We start from the raw sequence: 13,255 nt of genomic DNA, 5'->3' as shown, positions 1-13,255 counted from the left end.
ACCTTAGCGAAACGGGTGGTAGATTCATTTTAATATAAATAGATCAATGCTGAACAATACAATTCAATTATTATTCGACTTGGTTGGTTTTACTTCTGTATTTATCACCTACCCTCTTGTGCTATTTATTTTATACATTGAGATAAAAGTAAACACTAGGTTGTTAGCTTCTAATTATTATAGAAGCCTGTTTAGATGATTAGGATTCTTACTTTGAAATAATACGGCAGATGCTTTGCTTGATTTTTAATTACTTAGTATTTGGCCTTACCTGACAAATAATTGATAAATGATAACTTTCATTAGTAATCATTGGATTTAATTTATCATCACTATTAAAGCCCACTGTCTTAACTTCTCTTCTTTTACCATAAAATCTCACACGCGCGACTGGCGATGCCGCGGGGATGAGGCGCGCGGTGCGTGCGCACACCCGCGCTCGCACAACATGCGACTTTGCGGATGCTGTATTGGTCAGTATGTCAAACTAGCTTATACTCGCGACTTCGTCCGCGTGGACCACATACATTTCCAACCCCCATTTAACCCGCTTAGGGATGGAATTTCGACAAATCCTTTCTCAGTGGATACCTACTCTTTACAAAGAACACACCCTTCAAATTTCATGTCTCTAGGACAAACGGTTTAGGCTGTGCGTTGATATATATTATAACAAGTCAGTCAATCAGACTATTGAATTTTATATTTACAGAGGTCAATATTGTAGCAAACCCTTTAGTTATTGGTTATTATACTATCGCTAACAAAATATATTTTAATGCGCTTGCAAACTTGCGTTAGTTGATTGTTTTGACTGATGTTCTCAATTAATTAATTTAATGATTTAATGCAATATCACTACCCATATTATAAATGCGAAATTGTGTTTGTTTGTTGGTTTGTCTTTCAATCACGTCGCAACGGAGCAACGGATTGACGTGATTTTTTGCATGGTTATAGTTAAAGACCTAGAGTGACATAGACTACTTTTTAATTTTTATCTCAAAAACAAAGAGTTCCCTCGGGATTTTTAAAACCTTAAATCCACGAGGACGAAGTCGCGGGAATCAGCTAGTTCGTAATAATTTTGCGATTTTACAAATATCACTCCTGCTCTTGTTATAGATTTCCAAAAACTCAGGCCTATCTCAAATTATAAAGGGCCTGAAGAAAAATTCCCGCGAATAGGGAGGCCACTTCACGTCTCGACCTTTACAAATAGTCACAATAAAGAACTACAGTCCTTACTCAGTAACTTACTATGAAAGCATAATATGTAGGTACGTACTTACTCGTATAATGCAAAATATGCGTTCGTCGTATGAATGAAAGTTGTTTTGCATAAAGTACTAAGCTAGCCGCGCTTGTTTCAATCTTGGCACGTCTTGACATACAGTTGAGTGAACCCTTACAACGAGACTACTTAGTATGCATATAATCTAGCAATAATGGATGTATTGCGTATTAATTTACATTAATTATTATTGTTATTACCTATAATACCTACAAGTTACAACACGGTTTCCTAACATCGACTTCTTTCAGAAGCTTCCTTATATTTTAAAGGTATAAAAACCCTACTGAAATCAAAGTTTGAAGCAGGGTTGCAATTGTTTAGTGCATGACACAGTACCAAAACTATTCTCATTTTTACCGTTTTAGTGTTTCGGAGTACCGAGTAATCAGTACCCTTATTATAAATGCGAAAGTGTGTTTGTTTGTTGGTTTATTGGTTTGTTGGTTTGTTGGTTTGTCCTTCAATCACGTCGCAACGGTGCAACGGATTGACGTGATTTTTTGCATGGGTATAGATAAAGACCTGCAGAGTGACATAGGCTACTTTTTATCCCGGAAAATAAAAGAGTTCCCCCGGGATTTTCAAAAAACCGGACGAAGTCGCAGGCATCAGCTAGTTATAAATATTTTATTAATTGCACTTGTAAAAAACTACAAACCTAAGAATAAATATTGACCAATACCAGTAGCTGTACAAGTAAAGTACTTCGATCATATGTACAAAACTGTGTTTATATATTATCTCTGGTATAGGTAAGAAATAAATGAGATCACATTTATTTGAAAAATTGTCGTGTTCTTTAATCATGCGTGGGGCGCACTGGACTCGTTTGCATCATTTAGTTAAGTACGGCCATTGCCTATTTAGGAAGGTTGTCCATATATTATAGTTATGGACATCTTCATTTTCGAATACACTAAATTGTAATGATTTATTTCGTTGTACACTAACTTGATGATAAGACTCAGAACAAATACCTGTAGAAGTAGCCCTATTGTGACTTTTACTATTAGAGCGGGATAGCTAAATGAATTTAAGCTCTTAACGTGACGAATGATCAGTTTTTGCCCTTATCACCATGGCCATTTTTTTGTTTGTTAAGATGTATTTTGTACGTGAGATCTTAACAAATAAAGTGAAGTGAGGTTATGTTGATTCAAGTACTTATTTGTAAAGAAATAATTAATTTGTTTTGAAAATTAAATTCAATTTTTCTTTTTAAAGTATATATTTTTTCTGCGCTCTATAAGATTATAAAATATTTTAACTTCTTATGTCACATGGCATTATACCTACAACCGACTCAACTTAGACATTTAATCAGCCAGACATCGACTCGACAGAAGAATTGGAGACAACAATTATTTACCTGTTTTGTCATACAGAAAAAGCACTTAAAAAGTTTATTGGAGTTTTTCTCAATGTTAATATAATGAAAAAAAAAATATTTGTTTCGTTTACATATATTCAACACTCGAAAAATACCTCTTACTTCTCAATATTTTAAAAATTATATATGTACGTTGTATTTGAATTTTCAATAGTTCCATAAAACAGGTATATTGAAAATTTAAATAACAATAGATGAACATTGAACATACTTAAACACAAGCTCTATCAAATTATACGACATGTAATAGATGTACGATTCTATGTTGTACCATTTGTTAGAATTAGATCACATCATGTGCTAAAGTATCGTAAGTTAAAAATGGGGCTTTTAGCAACTTAAGTAATAAATATGTGAAAACTCCTTATCAAGAAATATACTTAGACCTAATTTTCTGAATAATGTACGAATTTCTATATCAATTACTTAAGTATTTAAAAAAGTGTTTCATTGTAGTGTGTCGATCATATACTTAACAATCGAGGAATTCCAACTACGGAATAACATTAATAATTAAAACCTATCTTAACTCTTAAGATTCTGATAATATAATAACTAACTAAACATCTGACGATGCTAGATATCTACAAAATTAAACTTAATTAGGATTTCTAGTAGCATTCACAGGCAAACTTATATTTTTATTTGAACATTTAATTTTTGAGTTGTCACTTTTATTTGAGATTATTGTCTGTACTATGTGGTACTGTTGTGTGTATGCTGACTTATCGTATACCCTGCTCGACTTGGCTCAGCAACTGTAGCGAAGAATTAACAGCAAACAAAGCTCCGGCTGAACGACGACGATTATTAATTAGTTAAGTGGGACTTGTTCGTTGCTTCAATGAGTTAGATTGCGTACTAGCTTCGCTATACCGATTTCAATATAAATTACGCGACTGAGCGAGTTGTATAATGCGTATGTAAATTCTTAGATTTCCTACATCCAAAACGGCAGTCTTTGCCTTAGTTTAGATTTTTTCTACAATTATTGCTTACTAGATGAAGCCAGCGACTTCATCCGCGTGGATTTGATTTTTTCAATCCCATGGGGACTTTAATTTCCCAGGATAAAAAGTAGCTTATGTACAATATAAGCTACTTTTTAATCTCTGTACCAAATAAATGACGTACGTGACTTCGCCAAGGAAAGTTTTTTAAAGATACTGTTTGAATTCTTTGATTTTCACGAAAAGAAAAGAAAAGTAGCCTATGTGTTCCCTAGGATGTAAATTATCTCTGAACTTTCGTCAAAAACGGTTAAACAGATGGTCCGTGAAAAGCTAGCAAGTAGACACACTTTCGCATTTATAATATTAATTAGTATGGATTATTAGGTAGGTACTTATGGACGGATAGATTAACTGACTTCTAGAGAAGAGAAAAAGGTTCTCATTTCAGCGCGTATTTTTTAAATGCTAAACGTTTAATTTTGAAAAAACATCCACGATCTTTACTGTTTTCATAACATGTTTCACATTTATAAAATTAACAATTTGTTATGAATGACGGTGCAATTTACACAGCTCATTAAAATATTTTTTTATTGACATCAGAGATCAAATGTTCTCACAGCGTGAAAGCAACGGTTTTAGTTTTCTTCATTTGAATAAATAAAAATGTGCCTGAGAATTTCCCATAGCACGTTTTGTTTATTTGTGTCGGATACCTGAATGGCTGAATGCCTGCGGCGGGCACCTGTGGCGGAGTCGATGTTAAAATTAACTATATTAACCTATTTTCTCCGTAGTCTCATTCAACTAGTTGGAGCGTATTTGTATAATACTTGCTTATGCCCGCGACTTCGTAGGCGTGTACTACACAAATTTCAAACACCTTTTTTACCCCTTTAACTCTGTCACTGGTAGGCGTCAAATGTTTCTACATTTGACGCTAGGTAGCCTCATATTTGACATATATCGTCGATTCAATCCGAGAGACCAAGAGTTCCCTCACTCTAGTTCGCTCTGGCTACACCAACAACAGAAATTGATTTATAGTATTAGTCGCACTCGTTACATTTTCAATGTTTAAAATATACGTAGGTACCTAATCTAGTAGCATATGGAATGTACGATAAGCCAATGTGAACAATATAGAAAAGTTTAGTACAGTATAAGTCCCGCAAATTGCTAATGCGCGTGGCCGCCATTCTGGTGACGTCAGCACTAGACTGAAGTTTCGAGCTGATGGTATATTTTTATTTCGGCTGACGTCAAAATTACGTCATTTCGATTTTAATGATACATGGTTCCAGCGCAATAGCAATTTGCGGGACTTATACTCAGACTCGCACGTAAACGACGTCCCATAAGTTATACGCGTCACATAATCCTGTAAAATATTCACGGATGCGAACTGCCAATAAATGACCACTTACCTACTCATTGCGTGACCACGCAATGAGTAGGTAAGTGATCATTTATTATACCACGCGTGGTACCCTCGCCTCGCTATACTTTACTAGCATATTCCCGCCACATCGTCCGCGTGGACTTGTTTTATACCCTCTTAGGGATTGAATTTGCAAAAATCCTTTCTTAGCGGATGTCTACATCATAATAGCTATCTGCATGCAAAATTTCAGCCCGATCCGTCCAGTAGATTGAGCCGAACGTTGATAGATCAGTCAGTCAGTCACCTTTTCCTTTTATATATTTAGATTTAGATTATTTACTACTTACTTCTTAATTATAAATGCGTAAGTGTGTCTGCCTGTCTATCTGTCGGTCTTCTAGGTTTCCATGACCCATCTGTTTAACCATTTTTGACTAAATTCGGTACAATGATAGCTTTGCATCCCAGGGTACTTTTAGACCAGGAAAAACAAAAAAAATCCACAGGATTCTTAAAAAACCTAAATCCACGTGGACAAAGGCGCAGGCATTCTGTATTTGGTACAGAGGAGGCAGCTTGTATCCTAGAGACGGCTGTAGGCTTTTTATCCCAGAAAATCATCCCAAGGGACTTTAATAAAACTAAATCCACGCGGGCGAAGTCGCGGACGTCATCTTCTAATACTACCTACTAATGTAATAATAAGTACCTAAGTAATGTAACAATTTTTGATCGAAGGTGTTACCTAAAACACATTAAATTGTATAGAAGCTGGTCTTCTTAGATGAAAAATTACAGCTTGTTCTGACCGGTCTATATAACTTGCGTAGTACCTAACTAGAACCTTGTTTCCAGCAGCGGGCGGAGGTCGCAAATCATCAGAGAGCGAGGAGGTGACGGGGCGAGTGCGTTCGCGGGCGTCCAGCGTGTCGGACGAGGGCGGCTTCAACGAGCCCTCGCCCGAGGTGGTGGCGCGCCTGCGGCCGGCCGAGTACCGCGAGCCGCCCGCCCTCACGCAGGACATTCGTGACGCCGAGCGCGCCCGCTCCGATCCCGACACGCTATCTGTACTCCAACAGGTGATTTGCTGTTTAACTTGCTTTTAACTGCGACTTCTTCCATAATCATGGATTTACGTTTTTTAAAGATTTTATTGGAATTTAAGAAAAAGGAACCCTTATAGGATCACTTCGTTGTCTGTCCGTGTGTCTATCTGTCCGTCTGTCGGTTGTGTCTGTCAAGAAAACTTATAGGGTACTTCCCGAAGACCTAGAATCATAAAATTTGGCAGGTAGGTAGGTCTTACAAGTAAAGGAATTAATCCGAAAACTGTGGATTTGTGGTTATATCACAAAAAAATGTGTTAATGAACAAATAATTAGTATTTTCCATTTTCAAAGTAAGATAACTATACCAAGTGCTGAAAGCAAGCACCTGTATATTCTAACAAACACAGATTTTTATTTATTTTTATGCATCATAGTTTTTGATTTATAGTGCATAATGTCGAAAAAATTACCCGAGTACGGAATCCTCGGTACGCGATTCTGACTCGCACTTGGCTGATTTTTAAATAAAGTTCTGCGTCATAAAAGAGCAACCGCCGAGTTTCTTGCTAGTTCTTCACGGTATGAAGGGCATTCAGAACCAGCAGGTCGATTCCGGACAGCCTGCATCAATTATTACAGTTGTGATTAGAAGATTATAAAGATAAAAATATGGAAAGTGCAGCATGGAAAGATGGGTGCGTTTTATTCCCTGATTTCGTACCTACCAAAATGCGACATCCTGTCATGATTTTTACAATGCACGTATAGTACTCAACAGGTCGAGATGGCAATCGGACACCCGCACAGCCCCCGCGCTAACCCAGTGCGAGAAAGCGCGGGCGTCGTGCGGGTGTGTGGGGCGTCCCCCGCTTCATACCCTGTCGCGTACTATAAATTTCCACAAAACGACATCGCATCGCAAGTCACAACACAACGTCATAACGTACCACGATGCGACGTCGTATCGTGTATAATTTGTTTTGGGCTTAAGACAAGTAACAGTTGATTCTTAATCATCCTAGTTTTTACACACTTGTTAAAGGTGACACGACTGTAGTTTGTAGCCCGCTAGCAATGTGGTCCGCCCACCTTGATTCGCTACATACTACATACTACATACATGACATAGGACGCCAGTTTCGATTTCGACACACTTTCTATGTCTCATCTATTAATTAATTCCATTCGAGTCTTGATTTTTAGTTTTTACCGATCTAACCGGCCGTTAACAAAATGTTTTTGTTCTTTTGTATTTGATTAATTGCCTTTGGCTAATTTTCTCTCATGAGTTTTTTATACCTACAACAATAAATGATGCCCGCTACTTCGTCGGCGTGGATTGAGGTTTTTAAAAATCCCATGGGAACTCTGATTTTTCGGGTTAAAAAGTAGCCTATGGTCTCTCCAGTATACAAGCTACTCTGTACCTACATAAATAGTCGATGCCCGTAATTTCTTCGGTGTGGATTTTTTGGACAGGTTTTCAAAAATCCTGCAGACACTCTGATTTTCCGGAACAAAAGGTAGCCTAGGTCCGTACCCGGGATCTGTAGGTACCTTTGTCAAAATCGGTTAATTAAATGGATGGGTTATATAAAAAGCTAGCAGACAGACAGATAGACACACTTTCGCATTTATAGTATCAGTATGGATTTTACATAGTTTAAGGAACCGTTTTCCATAGGGGTAAGGTAACTAAAAGGTCCAGCAACCTCCTTAATAATAGCATTAAGGTGCGTTTCCACTGAAGCGGAGTGGAGCTCATAGGTATGTGTTCAATAAAATAGACCCACCAGGTTAAGGTCTAGACAGACAGACTGTGCACTTGGCACTGTGTGCCCGTACAAATACCAAATACTGCACGCGTACTGTCCATTTGTCGGCAGTTGCGATGCAGTTATGCAACTGCAATAAAACTGCATCCCAACTGCAATGTAGCAGTCGGCTTGCAGTTTTAATGCAGTTTAATGCAGAAAACACACGTCTCTGCTCCGTTCCTTTTCAGTGGAAACGAACCATTTGAATTGCCTGCTCTATTTTATGAAGAAAAACGTTTATATCGTGCTTATTTATAAATGCATTATCATTTAATCGTTTTCGGTGCTGACTGATTAGCTATAACACAGCTAAGTTTGCGGATGCGTTTTTCGTATCCTGGAAACATAAGTGCATTGAAATTGCTTAAATTACAACGAGCTCGAAAGGTCGTTTCATTTTACTGGCGAATGAGTACGTACCTACACATTAGATTGAAGTAGCATCAATCAGTCACCCCCGAACAGTTCGAGAATATTAGTGACTTAGTCATATACTTAGTAGTTTAGATTTTTCTGGAGTTTCTAATCTGGTTAATTCGCTTTAAAGTTCTGTAAACAACAAATTATCTGCAAAACGTGCTGTGACGTGAACTCCCGCGCCGCCGCGTGATACATTCGTCATAAATACTGAACTATCACTGAGATACAAAATTAGTAATATCAGAGATGTGAAGTCGTGAGAATCGACACCTGACAGGTGTAAAATGTTAGGAATTAGAACTATTTATAGATTAAAATGATTTCTTTATAATGACGCTATTTCCGTTGCTATAGTAGTTGTTCTTATTCGAATTATTTATTATAAACATCTATACGTCTAAAAATCTAAAAATCTATACATACCTACCTGCGACTTCTGCATAAAGTCTGCACATCCACACTTGGCCGCCGTTGTGGACTATGTATAGTCTAAACCCTCGTCTGAGAGGAGTCTCCTGCACAGTAGTGTAATGTGATGAATGTAGTGTAGTCAGTATCAGTAAGGGTGATATATTTGTTCGCAGGACTCAGGCGTAGTAGTAAGCGAGGCGAGTCAAGGCTCCATAGAGGTGCTCGACAAATCGACCACTAGCCAATGGAGCGTGTCGGAGGAGGCGCCGGGCGAGGCGCGCGGCGACGTGGGCGCGCCGGACGACGACGCGAACGCCAAGCAGCCCGACAGCATGACGCCCGACGAAGCGGAGATACTGTTGAGCTCCAGGTACGACGAGACTCGACCATGTAGTAGACTAATACAAATAACGGCTGTAAGTACGCATCTTTAATCGTTGAGTAAAACTAAGTTTACCAATAAGTTCACGAATCATGATCAAGGATTCTGGGCGGTTTAAAATTAGCTGGGCATACAGCCATAGGTTGTGCGCATACAACCGTCTCAGGCGCCATCTCCACGGTCGAGAGAATCGCAGCGATATTCTCGCCGTGCCTCCAAATTCGATACAATCTTGTAGATATAGGTAACAGGGCGATACTGTCGCCGACGATAGTAGGTCAGACTCGTTGCGATTCCCTCGCCCGTGGAGATGGTGCCCTATAGCTACGGTTAGGGAGTGGATTCAAACCTTTTGCACTATTATCTTACCTACTTCTAGCACAAGCTTTAAGGTTAGTTGCAGGGGAAAGGGCATGAAACAAACATGTCGAAACGTTAACTGATTAAACATACCTAATATTCTTTTACAAAACAGAAGTGGAACGAATACCACTCACGACAATACTTAAAAAGTACATTAATGTCAAATTCTTCTGAAAAAACAAGGGCTAATACCCTTAAGCATCGCATGTCAAAGTTAGCCATTGTTGGTTCAAACAGCACTATGACAAAGCCAAAAGGAAGGGATATGATTTTAGCAGTCTTTGTATGTATTTAGAACCATTTCTACTTCACTTTTGGTAGCAATGGTTCCCTTCGCTTTTACAAATAATTATTTTGTAGTGCATAGTGTTTTTAGTGTTATGATTTTTTTCTTACAGTGATATAACTAGTATTTTTATAAATGTACAATGTGGCTAATTCCTTTGTACACAATCTCTAAACTAAACTAAAATATCACGTCTAAATCTATTGCTATCCCTTTCATAATGTTGCTTGCGGAAAAGGAAAGCACTAGATTTAGACCTGTTAATTTAGTTTAGTTTAGAGATTGTGTACTAGAGAATCGGCCCCAATATTGTATTTCTTATTTCTACTTTATGTTACGGTAATTTTAAAATATTTCGAGTTAAAAATATGCGAAAAGTTTATTTAGGTATTTATATTGAAATTGTTAAATATTATGTTATTTTTTGCACGTATCTATTTAATTTCATTTTATTTGTTGCACGCTTAATCTTTGTTTTTAAATCTCTACATTACACGTGAGTATACACTTTCTTCGCTTTTAGATTGTTTAAGTTTTACTCTAAGCTTGTTATTATATTAAATGTTTGATTTTTATCATTTGCATGCTGCCTGTGCGCACAACGCTTCATTCTTGACGATCACATTTGCAGTATTCTGGAGAAAAAACTTAGGTAAGCTCGCTTTCTTCGAACGTACGTATTTTCTTCTTAATTGTCAATATAATCTTGTTACTGTTTTTTTTATATTATTAGTCAATATAGTACAATAAAATCTATTAATTTCGACGCACTGGTTAAAGGAAAAAGATATTTCTACAGAATTCTCAGGAACAATAGGGATGATGACTACTATTCAAATCAGCAACTTTTTATAAAATGTCGAAACTCAAAACGCTCGCTTGGTACGGGAGCTTGTATGAAATTCATAGATGTGACGTCATAAAATTTGACGTAATTTGACGTACATTTTTAGTTACATCAATAATTTAAAATGGTTTGCAAACTTGACACTAACAGCGGACGTGGATTTTAAGAATTTTGGAAGATTATGATTTAATGATTCCTAAGAAATAATTTATTTTTGAAGTAGGCATCATCCCGATTAGATTTATAAAAGTGATACTAAGTTGTACGCGTACTAGGAACGTTAACATTGTTCTGAAAAATTGCCTTCTTTTTTTGTAGTCGAATTTTCGGGACCTGTCACGTCGGCCCTATGTATCTATCTTTACCCATTAGCCTGCGTTTGGTCTTGATCTCGGGGGATATTGCAGTTTCTATAGCTGTCAGAGTATAATGATCGTGTGTCTCTGTCAGGCAAGAAGCTCTGCTGTCGGACGAGCAGGCGCAGGAGATCGTGGCCATGCTGTCGCCGCACACGCTGCCGCACGACAACGGCGTCTCGCTCAACGACAGCTACCAGTCCGTGCTCTCATACGAGAGGTAACTACGCGTTTAGGCCGCGGCCTGTGCTCAGAAAATGTCTCTTAGAAATAATCTGACGTACGCCGAAGGTACTTTGGTCTATATTAGACCCTACAAACTGAAAAATTTTGCCGGATCAGACGTTACATACGTTTGAAAGTTGCAGAGTGTGACTAAAAGTTTTGTGACAGACAATTTCTGATAATATGTGGCTGGCTTTACAGCCGATGATAACAAAAAGGCTCAACAGAAATGCTCTCAGCCATTAAACTAGAGGTTTTTATGCTAACAACACACACAGGAGTTGCGTTATTCTGCCTTGGTATTGAGTTGTCTAATCAACCATAGGTAAATTTGTACAGTACAATACCAAAGGAAGAATGATTACAGTATCTTACGAAGTGGAGAGGATCTTTTCTTAATGCCATTGAGATACCGTTGAAATTGGTATTAAGTAAACACGCTGCGCCTCATAAGGCCTGGGAGTGCCACCGCTTGTATTCCAAAGTTAATAAAGCTTAATTTGAGTTTCTATGAAAAAAACTCTGTGCCCTAAGTTCATTCTGTAGGCGTTTCTTCCACTACGCCGAATGTCTAAAATCACGTTATATCCCCTATGTTTTGTTAAAAACAAGTTTTTTTTGTAGCATGCAGTCAGTGGACGAGAGCTACGAGTTCGTTTCGTTGGAGGCAGATGCGGGCATGGCGGGCGGCGACGCGCGCACGCTGTCCACGCTGGAGTCCGAGTCCGCGCCCGAGCCCGAGCCTTCGACCGAGGCGCCGCCCGAGCCCGCCACGGTGTTCGACCACTACCCACCGATGTCGCTGCGGGAGCTCGCCGAGGAGAACGGCATTCACTACTTCGAAGATGGCCACTTTTATACAGAGGTTCGATCGACAAATCTAATAAGCATTAACAACTAAATACCTAAGTCCAAGGCCGAGTCCAAGCACTCAAGGATACCACAAATAATAAATTTATGAGATACAACACGTCTTCACTAAGGGCACCACCATCGTAATTCTAAATTTTTATTGCCCACCAATAAAAAATTCGCTGTTGTACTCGCTTTTCTTCAGTACAATAAATGCAGCATTCTCGTAGATTTCCTTTAAATTAAAAGTTACTAACATTCTTGGATAATCAGGTATATTGGCTGCTTACTAATAATAATTAAATCAGTAATTTAGCAAAATATTCGTCCGATAAACTAAGCGAGTCATCACCTTACATCGATGGCGTCATTATTATATTCAACGATTGTAAATTCAATATCAGGTTAACGTACACCAGGAATTCAATATCCTTTTGGATAATTAGGTACCTACTTATGATATTTAATATTGTAGGTCGCCGGTCTTCCGCCGGTCGAAGAAGATGAGGATGACGACTATTACCCACCAGTATTTGTTAAGAGAAATACCAAAGTTAAATTCAGGTGTGTATATAAATATATTTTTTTATAGTTAGTATAGGGCTCTCTCTGTTACGTAATCCCATAAAAATGACAGAGACCAAAAAACTCAGTGGGCGTTAACCATTTTGAGTCACCGATCAACCGATCAAGCGAACCGTAGTCAAGTCAGGAGAGGATGGTAGCATGTCTAAATGGCAGTAAAACAAAAATCAGTTTATCGACGACTAAAACTTTCTTTGGTTTTAATTTTTTTTCAAATGCTGCTAATTAAATTAAATTAATTTAAATTCACATTCCTTTCCAGTACGGATCCAATGCGCGTGTTCTCAACGCATTCGGTGCGCGAGTACGACCGACGCAACGAGGATGTGGACCCGGTCGCGGCCTCCGCCGAGTATGAGCTGGAGAAGCGCGTAGAGAAGATGCACGTGTTCCCTGTTGATCTCGTCAAGGGCGCCGACGGATTGGGCCTCTCTATTATTGGTAAGTATCAGGCGCAACGAGGACGTGGACCCGGTCGCGGACTCCGCCGAGTACGAGCTGGAGAAGCGCGTAGAGAAGATGCACGTTTTCCCTGTTGATCTCGTCAAGGGCGCCGGCGGATTGGGCCTCTCTATTATTGGTAAGTATCAGGCGCAACGAGGACGTGGACGCGGTCGCAGCCTCCGCCGAGTACGAGC

General features: G+C 38.6%; 1 protein-coding gene across 7 annotated transcripts in view; it reads left to right on the top strand.

Annotated features, from left to right (window-relative positions):
- Positions 1-13,255, top strand: part of Spn (Spinophilin) — a 53,614-nt gene that overhangs the window by 23,452 nt on the left and 16,907 nt on the right. For 3 of the 7 annotated variants that reach the window (XM_069503066.1, XM_034975692.2, XM_069503067.1), the window contains 7 exons: positions 5,880-6,103; positions 8,895-9,091; positions 10,384-10,404; positions 11,050-11,175; positions 11,805-12,045; positions 12,508-12,596; positions 12,880-13,058. In XM_069503066.1, coding sequence (XP_069359167.1) covers positions 5,880-6,103; positions 8,895-9,091; positions 10,384-10,404; positions 11,050-11,175; positions 11,805-12,045; positions 12,508-12,596; positions 12,880-13,058 — 1,077 coding nt within the window. Of the gene's footprint in view, positions 1-387; positions 474-5,879; positions 6,104-8,894; positions 9,092-10,383; positions 10,405-11,049; positions 11,176-11,804; positions 12,046-12,507; positions 12,597-12,879; positions 13,059-13,255 lie in introns of all 7 variants that reach the window. The other 4 variants (XM_069503069.1, XM_069503071.1, XM_069503068.1 and 1 more) reach the window with 3 other exon arrangements.

The sequence above is a fragment of the Maniola hyperantus genome, chromosome 14 (genome assembly GCF_902806685.2).
Source record: "Maniola hyperantus chromosome 14, iAphHyp1.2, whole genome shotgun sequence".
NCBI lineage: Eukaryota > Metazoa > Arthropoda > Insecta > Lepidoptera > Nymphalidae > Maniola > Maniola hyperantus.
Note: the sequence above shows the minus strand (reverse complement) of the source record. Positions and strands in the feature narration are given on the sequence as shown.